The sequence below is a fragment of the Gekko japonicus genome, unplaced genomic scaffold (genome assembly GCF_001447785.1).
Source record: "Gekko japonicus isolate JY-2015 unplaced genomic scaffold, Gekko_japonicus_V1.1 scaffold321, whole genome shotgun sequence".
Taxonomy (NCBI): Eukaryota; Metazoa; Chordata; class Lepidosauria; order Squamata; family Gekkonidae; genus Gekko; species Gekko japonicus.
The window spans coordinates 1,096,061-1,112,221 of record NW_015169181.1 but is presented as its reverse complement, the minus strand read 5'-3'; the positions used below and the strand labels follow the sequence as shown (position 1 = coordinate 1,112,221).

Below are 16,161 nucleotides of genomic sequence, written 5' to 3'. Positions count from 1 at the left end.
ACTTGGGACAAAAAGGGGCAGAGCCAGAGGTGGTGCAAAAGAGGGGGCAACCAAGACGATTTAAGGAGTCAGAGTACTTTTCCTACAGTGAAGGGCTGGTCAGTTTAGAAGGGAGGACTAAGGTGGGGAGAACAAGATGCAAGTGGATAGAGAGAACTATTTCTCAGTCCCATAATGTCAGAACTAGTGGAGGGGGCGTCCAGTAATGCTGATAAACAATAGATAGACAAAAGGAAGAGATTCTTAACCCAATAACTTAACTAAAAGGTGTAATTCACTGGTAGGGGATAAAGTGATGGCCATGTGCATAGATACCTCTGAAAGGGCATTCAACAGGAGGAGAGGTCCATTATGTGCATGCCTGGCGGCTGGACAACTTCAGGATTTTCTGGATGAGGCAAATTGTTAGGTCCTTTCCAGCCTGGCTTTGTGCCTGGTTATGAGACTGAAACAGCCTTGGTTGCCCTGTGCTGGGAGAAGAAGAAATGCGACTCAGTTGATTCTCTAAGACCTCTCAGTGGCTTCAGTGCCACTGATAAGGGCATCCTTTCTAGGCTAGGATTGGGAGGCACTATTTTGCGGTGGTTCCAGTCTCTCCTGGAGGGTAGGTTTCAGAAAGTGGTGCTGAGGAAATGCTGCTCAGCCTTTGGTCAGTGGAGATTCCACAAGGTTTCATCTTGTCCCCCCTGGTCTTTTACATCTACATGGGTGAGGCCATCCGGAGATTAGAACTGAGTTGTCAGCAATGTGTGGATGACACTCGGCTCTATCTTGTGCTTCCAGCTGATCCCAGGGAGGCTGTGGAAATCCTGATCTGGTGCCTGGAGGCAGTTTTGGAGTGGATGCGGGCTAATAAACTGAACCTTAATCCTGACAAGATGGCAGTACTGCTAGGAGAGCCAGTTTGGTGTAGTGGTTAAGTGCACGGACTCTAATCTGGGAGAACCAGGTTTGATTCCCTACTCCTCCACTTGCAGCTGCTGGATGACCTTGGGCAAGGCATAGTTCTGTCAGAGCTGTTCTCTCATGGACAGCTCTAGAAAGTGTCCGTTGTGTGGAGGAGAAGGGAAAGGAGTTTGTAAGCCACTCTGAGACTCCAAGTGAAGGCCAGGGTATAAATCCAATCTCTTCTCCTCTTCTTCTCTTCTAGTGAGTAGAAGATCTGACCTGGCATTTAAGGTGTTACCCATTCTGAATGGGTTTGCACTCCTCTTGAAGGAACACACCCATGGTCTTGGACCCAGACCTACTGCAGGATAAGCAGGTGGCAGCTGTGCCCTAGAGTGCCTTTTACCAGCCTCACCTGGTTAGCCAGCTGAGGCCTTCCCTGGGCAGAAAACGTCTGACTACTGTGGTGCCCGTTCTGGATACATCTAGATTAGATTACTGCAATGTGCTCTACATAGGGCTCCCGCTGAGAGGTGTTCAGAAACTTCAATTGGTACAAAATGCCACAGCCAGGAGGTTAACCAGAGTGGGTCATAGGGACCATATCACTACATTCTTGGGCCATCTACACTGGCACCCAATCTATTTCTGGACACAATTCATGGTGCTGGTTCTGACTTATAAAGCCATATGTGGTTTGGGGCTCATATATCTGAAGGTCCACCTACTCCCTTTTGAACCTATCTGGCTACTGTGATTATCTTTGGAGGCCTGCTTCGGGTGCCCTGCCTTTTGAGATTAAGTAGGTGGCAACCTGGGACAGGGCCTTCTCAGTCATGGCACCAAAAACTCTGGAACTCTCCCCTCAGGGAGACTTGTCTGTCCCCATCTTTCACCAGCAGGTGAAGACTTTTTTGTTTTCCTTTGGCATTCCTTCAGTAAATTCCTCCTCCCTGTCCGATATTTTAATTGTTGTTTTTCTTGTATGTATACTGGTTCTGGCTTTAATTGTTTTAATGATGTGTTTTTTGTTGGTTTCAGTGTTTTTAAAATGTGATGCTGTTATGTGTTTTAATTTGTTAGCCACTTTGGTGGCCCTTATGATGGAAGAAAGGTAAGGTATAAATCTTGTAAAATAAAATAAGTTGGTAGCTACTAGCCTACGGGGAGACTATGGGGAACCTCCACATCTGGAGGCAGTGAACCTCTGAATTCCAGTGCTAGGTGGCAATATCAAGGGAAGGCCCTGGTCTCGTTACCCTGTTTCTTGGCACTCCCCGGGCATCTGGGTGACCACTGTGTGAAACAAGATTTTGAGCTAGACAGATCACTAGTCTGATCAAGCAAGACATTTCCTAGATTCTTACACTTCCCTGTCTTCAAGATTTTCTAAGTTCCCCAAATATACTTCTCCCTTCCTCGCAAGAATCACTCAAGGCAGCACACTGTCCCTCAGCCCACAACCCCATGAGGTCAGTTGGACGGCTGGCTAAAGCCAGTGGCCCTACAGCTCTGAGATCTCTGGACCGCTTGCCTTCCTGAGGTTGGTTTTTCTGCTGATGGGACTGGGGGGGGGTGGGGGCGCATGCACCGACTTCTTTTTCCTTTCAGTCCCTCTCAGCTTGGGGGAAAGAAGTCTCTCCCTCATGTCGGGACTCACTTGCTTCTTCAGTGGCTCTCGACAGCAGGTTGTGTCCTAGGCATTTGCTTGGAATGATGCCGGACTGCTCCATGCTGTGGTTATGGTTGCTGCGGATGTCGCTCTTGGGATGTTACGCTTAGCTGCAGAGGACTATTAACAAGCAACTGTTGGATTCCCTGCAGAGCTGTTGCCTGCAAATATATCTCAGTAGCACTATAAGGTGCCCACGAGAGCAGCTTTATTTTTTTCTCCCCCAGCCCTGCGTTGCCAGGGAGTGGTTGGATGCAAAGGCCAGAAGGTCACTGGCATCTCCAGTTAGTTTTATTTATGTATTCACATTATTTATAGTCTGCCTTTCTCACTGGGACTCAAAGCGGATTATGTAGAATAAATCTGTACAATCAACAGGGTGGGGACACCCAAAAGACAATGAAACAGAAGGACTTTTGGCAGCGGGTGTTGAGGGGACCTGTCTGTGCCTGAGACTCTGTCTGAGCGAACAACGCTGGATTTAGACTCCATAGTTAGAGTTCCCAGCACTTCCTTTGCAAATGACAGAAGATTTTGGGAGTACGTGATGTTCCTGGAGTGTCACTACATGTAGCCCAGTTTTAAGTCGGCTGCTCAGTTCCCCTGGGGGAAATTGGGGCTGGGTGGGTAAATGGAGAGGCCCGCCAACAGTCTTCCTCAGTAAGACTGTTAATGCAAACTAATTAACTCACACTCTCCCCTACCAGAGAATCTAAACTTCCCCCCCTGGGTCTAACAAGCCATACATTTGTGGGGTGGTTGGGGTAGAAGTAAAGGTAAATCACAAAGTTGTGGCTACAACTAATACTATACTCCCCCCTGCTGAGGGATATCATCTTCACCTTTAAAATCTTAGAAGGCTGTGCCTTGAGTTCGAGTGCCTGCTTTGGGATCACTGCCATGTGAAATCCTGTGGGTGGCTATGTAGCGTGGGACCTTCTCTGCAGTGGTCCCAATATTGTGGAGCTCCCTCTTGAGGAAGGTGCTCTTCTTCCTTGTTAATACTCAGTGCTTTTGGAATGTCTCAACTGCTTTGCTGTGGACAGCTACTGGGTTTTGCCGTGGTTTTTCTGTCGTTGTTCTGTTACCCCTGGCCTTTGCTGTGTTGTGTTCTGTTTATGTGATTTCAGTTCTCAGTGAATTTTTTTGTTAGCCACCTGGAAGGCGGGGTGTAAATATTTGAGTGAAATAAAAATAAACCGAAGATGCTTTGTTCCTGTATGCAAGCAAGATCAAGAGTCTTTTTTTAAAAAAAAAGAAATTTGTAATTAAAAGTGCTGGCTGGTCCTTTGGGAAGGAAGAGTTATAATTAATCTTAAGTACAAAACTAAACCTGTCAAAGAAATTGGAAGTACTTTTGATACTGAACAGTTATGGGATTATTTTTACTTGCAAAGAACAGCTCGTTGGCATTTCCTGAGGCATTGGGGGGGGGGTGTCCCCAGACTCACCTCTGAATTGCAGCTAAAGGCAGGTGTATTCCACAAGCCTCTTTGGCTTTAGTATGTATCCTGTATCTTCTCTTTCCTCCAAGACATTAAGGATGCATAGTTCCCACCAAGGAATCCCTTCCATGGAAGGATAAGGCTCTCTTGTAGCATCTGCCGGCTTGCCTCTGTGTGGCCGATGACAGGACCATGATGGCGCTTCCCATAGGCCGAGGTGGGCATTTAGCTGCAGAGGGGGACGCCCCAGGTATACAGAAAAGATAGAGCTCTGGTGACATTTTCCCTTTTCATTAATTTTTGTTAGTTGACAAATTGCCTATGAGAACTGAATGTGCTCCAAAAGGGCCAGAATGTCAGTTAAAGGTGGGAGGGAGGAGGGGGGGAGAGAAAGAAATCAACCTGCTCACGTCCCTGGCAAATTCTAGAGGGGAGATTTTTGGAAGGCAGGGTTTTAAAAAGAAATCCTTCTCCCACTCCCTGAAATTCCTTGTGGGTTCCCAGCTTGTTCTCTCTGACTTTATCTTTGCCCCGTACTTCCTCTCTGTGTGTGTGTGTGTGTGTGTGTTTTAAAATACTTTGTTGAACAACCTTGATTTGGAAACAAAGGAGCGTGTATTGCTCTAGCATTTGTTAGTCCCACATTCGAGAGCCCCAAACCTTAAAGCCATCTCTTGGTAGTATCTGCCATAGATGCCAATGCCGTCTCCAAAGGAAGCACTTTTCCACCACAATGCAGCCAAAAGTGTGTGTTTGTACACCACTAGTTTAAGGATTCTGTCTCCACCTGTGTTCACAACTGTGCATATAAATCTCTGCATGCTGATGTCTGAAGTAGATCGTGGGGAGGGCATTGATCTTATTCTATCTTTTTGTTTTTAGAACTTGAGTTCAAACAATTTGAAGGCTGCTGCTGTGGTGTGCAGGGGCCTTGAGAGCGGGGCTCCCTTTCATAAACTGCCAGAAGGTGAAAGGAATCCAACCAGTGGTTTAGATTCTACTTATATTCTGTAGGTGGGGTATTCAGACACACACAAAGGCAGGTACCCTGAGACATCACTGGACTGAAGCAGAATTCTCCTTTGCACTGTTTCTATAAATGCCTGCTGAGTCTCCCAGAGCAGGGGCCTGCAGACTTTGGGATCAGAGTCCATGCAGAACCAAATATGGTTCTCAAAATCTTCAAGTTAAGCAAATCATGAGGAGATTTATGCTGGTGCACAAGAACAATCACTCAGGGTGCTCCTGTATACCTTTATTATTGATGGTGAAACCTCTTTTGTGACACTTTCTAGTGCAGGACTTGTGTCAGGGCCGCAGAAAAGTTATGGGTTATTAACCAGCATATCAATTGCCAGTAATGTAAAGTTGTATATTTTCAGTTATGCTGTTCTCCTTTCTTAGACTGACTCTTGGTTGATTCTCTTGATCTTAAAGCTGATGTACTTTGGTTCTTTAATTATACAAGTGAGAAACGAAGTGAATGAGTAAATTAATAAATGGTTTGCTAACCCCAGTTCTAGATCACAAACTTGCTTGTGAGGAGGTGGAGGTATAAAGGTACAATGAAAAAGAGCTATGGGAAGGCTTGAACACCAGTAAACTTCGCAAAGTCAAAGCAATACTGTATAGGTGGCCAATGCCTCTCATGGCAATCACAGAAAGCAAAAGTATAGCCTCGGTGGCCAGACCCTACCTTCAAATAGGGGAGGCCCCACCAACCCTGGACCATTCCCTTGAGACTCAAACATGTACTGCTTGAATATCCTCTTTTCTCAGCTGTTTGCTAGACCTTTTACATACATAGGTTAGTTGATGTACACCACGTAGGCCTCTCTCTCTCTCTCTTTTCTAGGAGAGCCGTCGTTACTGGGTGCTCCGGATCTTTTTGAGAAGACAGTCAGCTGGCTGTCAACTCCTCTTTCTTTAAAGCACAGGGGAGTTATGACCAGGTGATCTCTGAAATTTTTATGTCGTTGCAAAGTTACTTAGAGCATGATGCAATATGGCCCTAGGTGTTACCCATCCTGTCTTCCTTGGAATGTGGGAGTTGTCTGGAGTTATGTTAATCTGTGCCATTCATGTTCTGTCTTCCATTTGAGTCCAATTTGGGTGCCGTCCAGTTGCTGTCATTGGCATCCTGGCTTTGAACAGTTCACAACAGCTGTACTTCCAAATGGCGTAGGAAGAAGGGGGAAATGGAGAAGAGCTGCTTCCATTTCCCACTAGGGGCTCTCTTCTGTCAGTTCATGCTGAGTTTGCGGGGGGGGGGGGAATTAGAAAGTAGACTGTAGGATGAATGGGAGGCCTGGCTGAACAAGGAAAGTCTTACAGGAGTGTGCCTTTGGTGAACCTCTCCATGGACCTCCAGACTTGGGGCCCACTGAACTTCCAAGCATGTGACAGGAAGTCATGTGACATAAAAGTGATGACCCAGGAAGAGGGGGAGCCAGGGTTATGGCCTCATTGGTGTTGAGACCAGGACTGTGGGCAGGAGGCCGAGAGATCCAGGGGCAGGAGATGCACCCCAAACAGCAGGGGGTGTATCATAGTGAGGAACAAGCCAAGGGTCAGACCCATGGGGGATTCCCCTCCACCTCTGCATGACCTGATCTCTCTGTCCGGTATCCTTGCTCTCTAGGCCCTTCCCATGGTCCTTCTAAAAGGCAGCCCTCCCTAAATCTTGACTCTCTATAAGGGCTTGCAACTCAGTGGGAAGAGCTCCACAGCCCACCAGTGGGTCCCAGCCTATGGGTTAACTTCCGGTGCCCTAAACAAAAGGATGCCTGTATCTGTGGGAAAGCCCTTGAGAGGTCATTCTCGGTGGTTCATGCTAGATGAACTTGGCAAATGCCCTACTCTTGATTTGTAACAGGCTCAAAGGGGGAAGAGGCTTTAGCAACTTAAGGCCTTAGAACTTTATTTTAAAAATCCTCATTCTGGTACAGCGTAGAAGAGAATGGGGGTGGGCACATGTTGGAACTCTGGCGCAGCGTGCGTCTGGTGGCCCACCTTGAGGTAGGTTGCCATGTTCTTCCCTGTTGAAGTTTCCCAAAGACCTTTCAAAGTTGTGTAGAGCACACATGGCCCCCATCTCGCCTTGAGCCAGCATTTGGTTCACTGTCTTTGGGTGCCTGCCTTTTCTATATGGCAAAGGTCGTGGAACTTCTAGTTTTTATGGCTTTGGGCCGTGTGGCTGTGAATCGAGGGTGGGCAGCCGAGGGGCCCTTTCAGCTGAGCCCTGCTAAGGCAGGTTCCCGAGAGGCAGAGGCATTGGCCACTGTGTAATAGCCTTTTATAGTAAAAAGCTACAATATCACTTATTCTTCTCCCCCCCACTCCCTCCCCGCAAGTCTCAAGCATATTTTTGAAAGCTTAGATTTCCAGTGCGAAACCCAAACTTTCCAGAGCGGTGGATCAGTGTGTGTTACTGTTGGAGACGGGAGCTTTAACTTGGCAACAGCTTCTTGTGAACTGCGGAATTGTAAAGCTTCTTGTATGCTTAGGTATTAAAATGCATTTATGGTTTTTTAATAGCTTCCTGTAAAAAAAAAAAAAGGTAGTGTATTTCTGGGCCAGAGTCATTGGCTTTGACAATTTCTGCACATGAATCAACCTCTTTGTAACCTGATGTTACAGCCAGAATTTTAGGAATTTCCTTTACGAGGGCTCAGCAGTCAGTCCCCGGGGGAAGCTGAGTTGCTTTCTAGGTACAGCTGAAAGTCCTTACTTGACAAAGGTAAGAGTGCTTAGAGAAGGAGAGCTTGTTTTGGGGCAAAGGGGAGGTTTAGGCCTGACTATGAGATGGCCCCACAATAGATGTCGCCCCTACGCAGATTATGCAAGTGCGTGTGGGCACACAAGAACTCTGCCTTGTCCTGAGTCGGACTGTGGTCAGTCTTGCCTACTCGGGACTGGCAACAGTTGTCCACTTTCCACATGAGATCCTTTTAACTGGAGATCTCAGGGATGGAACTTGGGACTTTTGCATGCAAAGCAGATGCTCTGCCACTGAGTCACGGCCCCACCCAAAGAATACAGGGTTAACCTTCCCTTGTGTGTGGCTCTGAAATATTAAAAGTTTCCCCTTTTGCAGCCAAGCAGAATTAGTTCTGTCTGAACTCCAAACTATGGTTTGTTCTCTTTCCTCTCAACCAAGGTTCCAAGCAGTTTAGTCCTCATTTGGACGAAAAGAGCCCCTTTTTAAATGTTCAGACATGACAAAGCAGACAACCTCCTCCCCCCAAGCACCTCTTATTCCCTTAGGATGCCTCTGTGACATTCTACCTGTTCCCCCTACCCAACAAGCTGGGCTGGTCCAACTGTCCAGCCAACCCAATGGTTGCTTGGAGTACCAGTATGAAGCAGCATACCCAAAATCCTGAGCTGCACAGAGGATGCTTTTATTCTACCCATGCAATAGATTCTGGGCTGTGCGTCTAGTGTCATAGTGCACCTGTGTTGGAATGCAGAAGGTCTTAGGCCAGCCCTGCCAGTGGCAGTGGATGCTGCTTTGGGGCGGAACAGTGCCTTTCTTGTGGTCCCAGGCTGTGATCTGAAGGTTATGTGCAGTGTTGGTCAACTTGGTGAAAGCTAAAGAGAGATGGATCTGGTCAGTTCCCAGATAGGAGGCCTCTTGGGAGTCCTTGGGATGCTGCTTTGGAGGGCCATGGTTGGGTTATAAAGGAAATGGCCATTTGTTGGTGGTAGGGTTAAGAGTGGCAGAAATGTGGTGGGGTTAAGAGTGGTAGCCTCTAATCTAGAGAACCAGGTTTGATTCTCCACTCCTCCACATGAAGCCACAACTGGGTGACTTTGGGTCAGTCACAGTTCTCTCAGAGCTCTCTCGGGCCCACCTACCCCACAGGGTGTCTGTTGTGGGGAGAGGAAAGGAAGGAGATTGTAAGCCGCTCAGAGACTCCTTCGGGTAGAGAAAAGCGGGATATAAAAACCAACTCTTCTTCTTCAGTGCTTGAAGTAGGCCCCATGGTTGGTCTCTGGCATTTCTGGTTAAAGGACCTCGGGTAGGAGACGTTGGGAAAAACTTCACCACACAGTCTAGAAAGCCACCCCGAAAAAGAACAGAGTGCTGAGCTAGATGGACCAGTGGTCTGACTTGGTATAAAGTAGCTTCATATCAGAAAGCATCTCTGTGGAAGGATGTGGATGCATTTTTTTTCTTGGCATGTCCTGCAAGTTGTTGTTGCCCATTAACAGCAGAGAGCTCAGACAAATGATATGCATCTGAAAACCTCTCTCCTCTTCCCCACCCTGCAGGTTGGCCGACTTTCGTTGGTGGCATGTTGAGGTCTTCTGAAGATCAGTGGAGTGGGTGCATGATAGCCAGGGGACTGCTCTAACAGCTGGGGGGCACACCAATATGGGCCAGTGTGTCACCAAGTGCAAGAATCCTTCTTCCACCCTTGGCAGCAAAAATGGCGACCGGGAGTCAAGTGGCAAGGCTCATGGCAAACGGAGCACGATTCACAAAGAAGAGCACAGCACAGTCTGCGGGAAGTCCTCTGGGGACATCCTCGTCAACGGGACAAAGAAGATGGAGGCCGCTGTAGAGTCCAGCCAGCCGCCAGCTTCTTCGGGGGATGCCAAGAAAGAGCCAGTGTCCGGCACCGAGGAATCCTCCCTCCATAGGACTGAGGAATTATTTAGGAGGTACAAGGACGAGCGGGAAGATGCCATCTTAGAGGAAGGCATGGAACGTTTTTGCAATGACCTCTGTGTTGACCCTACCGAGTTCAAAGTACTGGTCCTTGCGTGGAAGTTCCAAGCAGCTACCATGTGCAAATTCACAAGGTGAGTTCGTACCACGTTGCTATGCTTAGTTTAAAAGCTGCCCTGTTTGTCTGAGGGCCTGTTCTGTTCCTTAAAACAGTGGCTGTGAGAGGAATGTGGAAGGGAGGGACAAATACCCCAAACTTTTCTCTTTGCCCCTTTGCCCTTCCCCGTCCAAGGGAGGGGTGGTGTCTTGTTTAACAGCCCAGCGGGCTTTGGCCCACAGTGACTTGTCCGTTGTTCGGGCCCTTGTTCTCCTTCCTGGCTTTGGGCGGGTGGGTTAGCCTTGTTAGGCCAAGCCGCAGATGCACTGGCACAGCTGTGAGAGATTTCTCTGTATTTTTGAGTGTCTGTGACACTTGGAGTGCTGTCGGGGAGAATCCGCATGTTACTTCCGAAGTGTATCCCCAAATCGTTGTGCTGCTGGAGGAGAATCGCTGCCGTTCTGCTGAGCTTAAAAGCAGTGTGGCGAGGAGGCTCATTGCTCACTGACCTTGTAAGTACTTGGAAAACTACAGATAGAAAAGCAAGGACTCTCATGACAGCATGTTCTCGACATCCTGGCCCTGGACCCCTAGCCAAATGCTACAGCCAGTGGTGAAAGTGACCGTGTACTGTCAGTGCCGGGGCTTCAGCCTGCTTGGAATCCACAGCCTCAGCTACTGAAGTCCTGTGCTGCCCCCTGTCCCCCCACCCCCCCCCCTGTGATTTTGGGACTTGCCTGGCTGTGTTCAAGTCTGTCTTTGCAGTTGTATGGATTAGAGACATGCCCTCCGGGGTTTGCTTTTAATGAGTTCTTCCCCTCTGGCTGTTGAATTGAAGAAAAAATGTTCACTTCTGAATGCGGAATATGCCAAGAGAGCTTGTCAGTGGGGACCTGTCATGAGGGCTTTTGTGAGTTCTTCTGGTAAAGGGTTTGGCTTCCCAAGGACAAAAACTGGTATCTGAAGCAGAATTTGGCACTCAGGGATGCTTGGCTTAATTTAAAAAAAAAGCTTTAGTGTGTTTAGAGTTGCCAGGAACGAGGGGTCAGAGGTGGTCTTTCTTTCTCCAGCGGTGTCCTCTGAACTGCCTTGTCTCCTCTCTGTGCCTCCCTCCCTCCCTCCCATTTCACCAGTTCCTTCTAAAAAACTGACATAAAAATACATGTGCACACTTCTGTGCATAAAGGCAGAGGAGGGGCAGATAGATGTCCGTCAGCCAATTTTTCCTTGGGCAGCTCCTGATGGAAGGGCAGTGGGTCTTCTGCTTCTCTCTCTCAGATTTCCTAGAAATACAGTGCTGGGTCCCCAACCAAGGCAAATGAATGCAACAGGTTCTTCCCCCCAGCTGCCAACTTCTGTGGGCGTTTCCTTTTGTCAGTAATGTGAATGCTTTCCCCCTCTTTCCAGCAGTGCCAAAGCAGCTTACAACTTCTGTTTCTAGCATTGTCCTTATGGTGAGGTTTTAAGACTTTCCGTGCAAGGGTGCAAGGGTTGTTTTGCCTCTTCCAGCACTCAAGATTACTTTGCAAAGCAAACCCTCCTTGTCTGAGAGTGGAGAGACATCCCCAGATGGGGGCTGGAGAGGGGATGGGCGTGTCTTGCTCTGTCTTCTGCTCTTAAAAAACAAAACCATTCTAACGGGCTTCTCTCTTGGTTGGCCACAGGATGGAATTCTTTGATGGCTGCAAAGCAATACATGCAGACAGCATCGAGGGGATTTGCGCTCGATTCCCCAGCCTCTTGAATGAAGCCAAACAGGAGGAGAAGTTCAAGGATCTCTACCGTTTCACTTTCCAGTTTGGTCTGGACTCAGAAGAGGGACAGAGGTCGCTCCACCGAGAAATAGCCATCGCCCTTTGGAAGTTAGTCTTCACACAGAACAAGCCCCCAATCTTGGACCAGTGGTTACACTTCTTAAACGAGAACCCCTCAGGAATCAAGGGAATTTCCCGGGACACGTGGAACATGTTCCTCAATTTTACTCAGGTCATCGGGCCAGACCTTAGCAATTACAGCGAGGACGAGGCTTGGCCCAGTCTCTTCGACACCTTTGTGGAATGGGAAATGGAGTGGCGGAAGAAGGAAGAGGAGGGCCAGGGCATGGCGGCTTCACAGACAGACAGCTTCAGTGCCGAGCACCCAACTTAGCGGCCTCAGACACGATGGCCGTCCCCCATCGAACCCTTCATCATTTGTAAGCTCTGGACTCCTCTGGAATTTACAGACGCTCCAGATTTTTCTACTTTACACCTTTCTCTGCCTTGTTACCTGAAAGGGCTCTAAAATACCAGATCCATATTTTAGGCACTTTTGTTGAAAAAAAAAATGTTTTGGGTTGTTCCTGTTGTTCTTTTCCTGGAATGTTTGATCCCCTGTTTGCAAGTTAAACAATTATTTTCTCTTAAAAAAAAAAAAGTTTCATATTTTGGAATAATTATGTCTTGACCTTGGTTGCACAACTTTTAAAAAAACACAACCTTTTTGGGGGGTGAGGTTTAAATTAACATTGCTAAAGTATACAGTGCCAGATTGACGTTCTGCAACATTTGTTTTTTCAGGGCAGGTTTATACTGTGTGTAATGCTGTTTACATTGATTTTTTTTTTTAATTTTAAAGTTGTGATTGATTTTAAGATGTATACCATGATTAATAACAGTGTTAACTGTTAACTACAAATGCATTAATTCCCAGGTAAATAAGACTCTGAAAGCCAATGAAAGCAGCATTTTCCTTCTCTGTAGCCTGGTTAGCCTCTTTTAAGTCAGCCCTCCCCTTTTAATGAGATGACAGGTGAAAAAAATGCCCTGTGCCTGCCATCCAGCAGAGCTTTCAGTAACCTTTTTTGTAGCATCAGCCCTGAGACGACATGACCCACCTGCTCCCTGAAGAGGGCTGCTTTCACTTTTCTCTGCTCTAGAGCTCGCCCCAGCTGAGCCAGCCAGCTGTGACTTGAGGCTGTTTTGCCTACTATCAACAGCAGGCTCCTCCTACCCTGCTGGGTAGCCAGCCATCATGCACTGTAAGTGGGTGGGGCTCCCCCCCCCACAGTGGCTTGGCACTGGTTAGGCTAGCAGCAGCTCTGGAGAAGGCATGTGGAGGGATCCCCCCTCCCGTGGGGATCATTAGGGGGTCTCCTGCCAGTGTTGCAAGCCCACAACCGGCCAGTCCTTCCTTTCTGCAAGGTGCAGACGAGAAGCAGTGCAACCCCTCTTTGTAGACGCCGCTGGGCAGTGCGGAAGCATTTTTGATGCAACTCCAAAAGCCAAAGGCAAGTTATCTTCCAAGGTTTTACCTAATCTTGACAGAAGTGACATTTTTTTATCCCTCTCTGGAGGGGACCAAAAATCTCCCTAACCCTGGGCTTTAATACCTAAGTCTGAATTGCTAAATCATAGCTCAGATCATCCCATTTCCCCCTGCCCCCCCCTCCCCACGAGGGAATTTGCACCAGCTAAGCCTGATGGCTGCTGTGTTTCTGGCAAGGCCCCCCCCTCCCCATGCACTTCTGATGGCTGCGCACCAGACCTAAATTCAACCACCACATCTCGTTTTATAGCACAGCAATGCAGAAATGTGAGCTTTCTGCTTTCTCCGACAGCTGTTGAAAGGCCCAGAGCTTTTTGGGTCAGGAACAGGTAACACGGCTTATTTCACCTTTTTTCAAAGAATAGCCTTTAATAGCAACCTGGTTGGCATCTTGTTTTGGGCTAACTTAAACGATGTTTCCATAGGATTGAATTTATTTTTATTTGTTTTTTTAAACTGTACTGGGAACTATTGGCTTGCTTGAAACTGTTGTGACCTTTTAAAAAGGGAGTTTTATTAACACTGGCTGAATTAACTGACTTTTCCCCCCTTAACGTCACCATTTTAAAAACTTTTGGTAAAAGGGATAATTGCTGAGGCTTTCTTTGGAGATGAGCCTGACCTCCATGCTACATGTTTTTTTAAAGTATAAAACTTTATTTCCAGGCTTGCAATGAAGGCTCAAAGTAAGTTTAATTTAAAAACACAATCTCTATCTCTCTCTCTTTTGATGAGTTGATGGCTTAGATGAGCCGCCTTCTGAATCTGCTTACAGGCCTGTCGTATTCTGAGGAGGGGACAGGAGCTTGTAAGGAGTTTCAGATCTGCGGCGACAGCCTGTTCTGTCTGCTGTGTTGGCTGAGCAGATGTTACTGCAGGTCCGTTTCTGCCGCGGTCTAATCCTGCCAACGGGCTGAGCACACAAGCTTGGATCCTGTGCCCCTGTGTAGCTCTTTTGTGCAGGGCGACGAGGTGGCAAAAGTGGCACCGCCCGGCTGTAGCGTTTTGGTCCCCTCCCGAGTTTGCACAGGTCTGCTTAGGGGGTTGCGTTCCCCACCTACCCGCCCCACGTGGGGTTAGTTCCGTCAATACGGTCCGACTCGTCTACGTTTTCAGTCACTAACAATGGCGGGGCGGATTTAAAAATTACAAAAAATAAAAGAAATACTTGAAATTCACATCTTCTCTCGCTTGTCAGCAGCAGGGGTTTGACATTGATTTTGTTGGTTTCTGTCACTATTGAGTATGTTGAGATACCTTTCTCAAAACTGTGCAAATGCTCCTGGTTTTTAAGATGCAGCAGGTGACTTCTGGGACCCTGCTCTGGAGTCCCGCTAAGAAGTTCTTTCTTTCATGTTAAGGCTGCATGTGCATTCTGTCGATGCCATTTTATTTTGGCTAATTACAAAGGAAGTTTTGTGCCTAAAACGGGGGTGGGGGTGGGGACTTTGTCTTGTGTTAACTAGGTCCCAAAGGCCCTGAACCCTCTTGCTTGACCTTGCAAAGTATTTAACCACATGCTTGAAGGTTCAGCCCTGAGGACTTGAGAAACAAGCCTTGGTTATTAAACACATAAATGAATTTACAGTAAGCCTGTGCTTTGGAGGTTTTATATGGAGAGATGCTGTCTGGTGGAATTACTGCTCCGAGGGTTCGGGGTAAGGGTGGGAAGCCCATTTGAACTTGTAGCAGGGTTGGAGGGAAGGAGGAGAGACGGGCTTCAGAACACGACACTTTGCCGGTTGAGCCAGAAGAGCAATTGCGCGTCAGTCTGTGATGTTGGCTGCATTGGGAGTCCTGTGCTGTGCTCCAGGAGTCCATCAGCCCTGGCCACCAGCGGAGGCCTACTTTGTGAATTTCAAAGATGATGTAAGAAGAGCCCTGCTGGATCAGACTGGTGGTCCATCTAGTCCGGCATCCTGCCTCGCACAGGGAACAGCTTGCCGGTGGTCCTCTGGTGTGCCTTAACTTGGTGAGACCCATTCAGTGAAATTGGGGGGGGGGGGATCCCCATATGTGCTGTAAAGCCCCAAGTGCATGTCTGTCCCCAGCCTCCGAGGGGTGCTCTGGCCCTCTTACAAAGAGCCACTTTTTAAACCCATCAATACGGATTCTTTGGATATTAGGTTTACCGAACTCTCCAGCAAGTTGTGCATTTTAATTTATGGAAGTCTGGAATGACCAGTTTTGTTCAGATCTCTACGTGTCCCTCTCCCCTCCTGGAGCAACAGAAGCAGGCAAGAAATGTGGGCTGTATGTGGATTGTGGAGCAGCTAAGAGAATGGGGTTTAAGGGTCTATTGCATCTTTATCCCACCTGTCCTCCAAGGAGGCCAGGACAGAGCATAGGGTTCTCCTCTTCCTTTTATCCTTGCAGCAGCCCTGTGACTGTGAGTGACTGGTCCAGAGCCCCCACACCCCACCATCTTCATGGCTGGTCCTTGTCTGACATTCCTCCCTGACCCTTTAGCCACTACGTTGATTCTTCAGTTAATGCTTCTTCCCAGCTCTCTGCCTGCTGCTCATGCTATCCATGTGGGGGCTCTGGGCAGCCCCTAAGGAAAACAGCTTTCTCTCCCTTCCCCCTCTGCAAAAAAACACGCAGCTGGCTCTTACATGCACAGAGGGAATAAGGGTGTACTGGGATTCTCTGGCACAGCCTCACTGAAGCTAAGAGATACCAGGAAGTTCCTGAAGCATTGCCACTGCCCAGAGTTTTTGAGCCTCGACACAGTAGGCCAGTGGGAAAGCAGGGCACCTAGAAGTTGCGGCTTAGCAGTACAGTGCCTCCTTTACATGCAGAATGTCTCAGGCTCACTCCTCAGCGTCTTCAGTGAGATGGATCAGGTAGCAGATGATGGGGAAGACCTCTGGCTTGGTATCCCGGAGACCTACTGCCAGTCAGAGCAGACGCTACTGAAGTTGTTGCTATTGTTCAGTCGCACAGTCGAGTCCGACTCTTTGCGACCCCATGGACCACATCACACCAGGCCCCCGTCTTCCACCGTCCTCCGGAGTTTGCTCAGTTTCATGTTCGTTGCATTGGTAACACTGTCTAACCAACTCATCCTTTTCCT

The 16,161-nt window shown here is 48.0% G+C and overlaps 1 protein-coding gene across 2 annotated transcripts in view; it reads left to right on the top strand.

Annotated features, from left to right (window-relative positions):
• The window catches only part of DCUN1D3 (defective in cullin neddylation 1 domain containing 3), a 46,565-nt gene extending 31,969 nt beyond the window's left edge, over nt 1-14,596 (top strand). For both annotated transcript variants that reach the window (XM_015416121.1, XM_015416120.1), the window contains exons 2-3: nt 9,283-9,816; nt 11,444-14,596. In XM_015416121.1, coding sequence (XP_015271607.1) covers nt 9,386-9,816; nt 11,444-11,927 — 915 coding nt within the window. In that variant the 5' untranslated portion in view covers nt 9,283-9,385 and the 3' untranslated portion in view covers nt 11,928-14,596. The remainder of the gene's footprint in view (nt 1-9,282; nt 9,817-11,443) is intronic.
• Nucleotides 14,597-16,161: the final 1,565 nt, after the last annotated feature.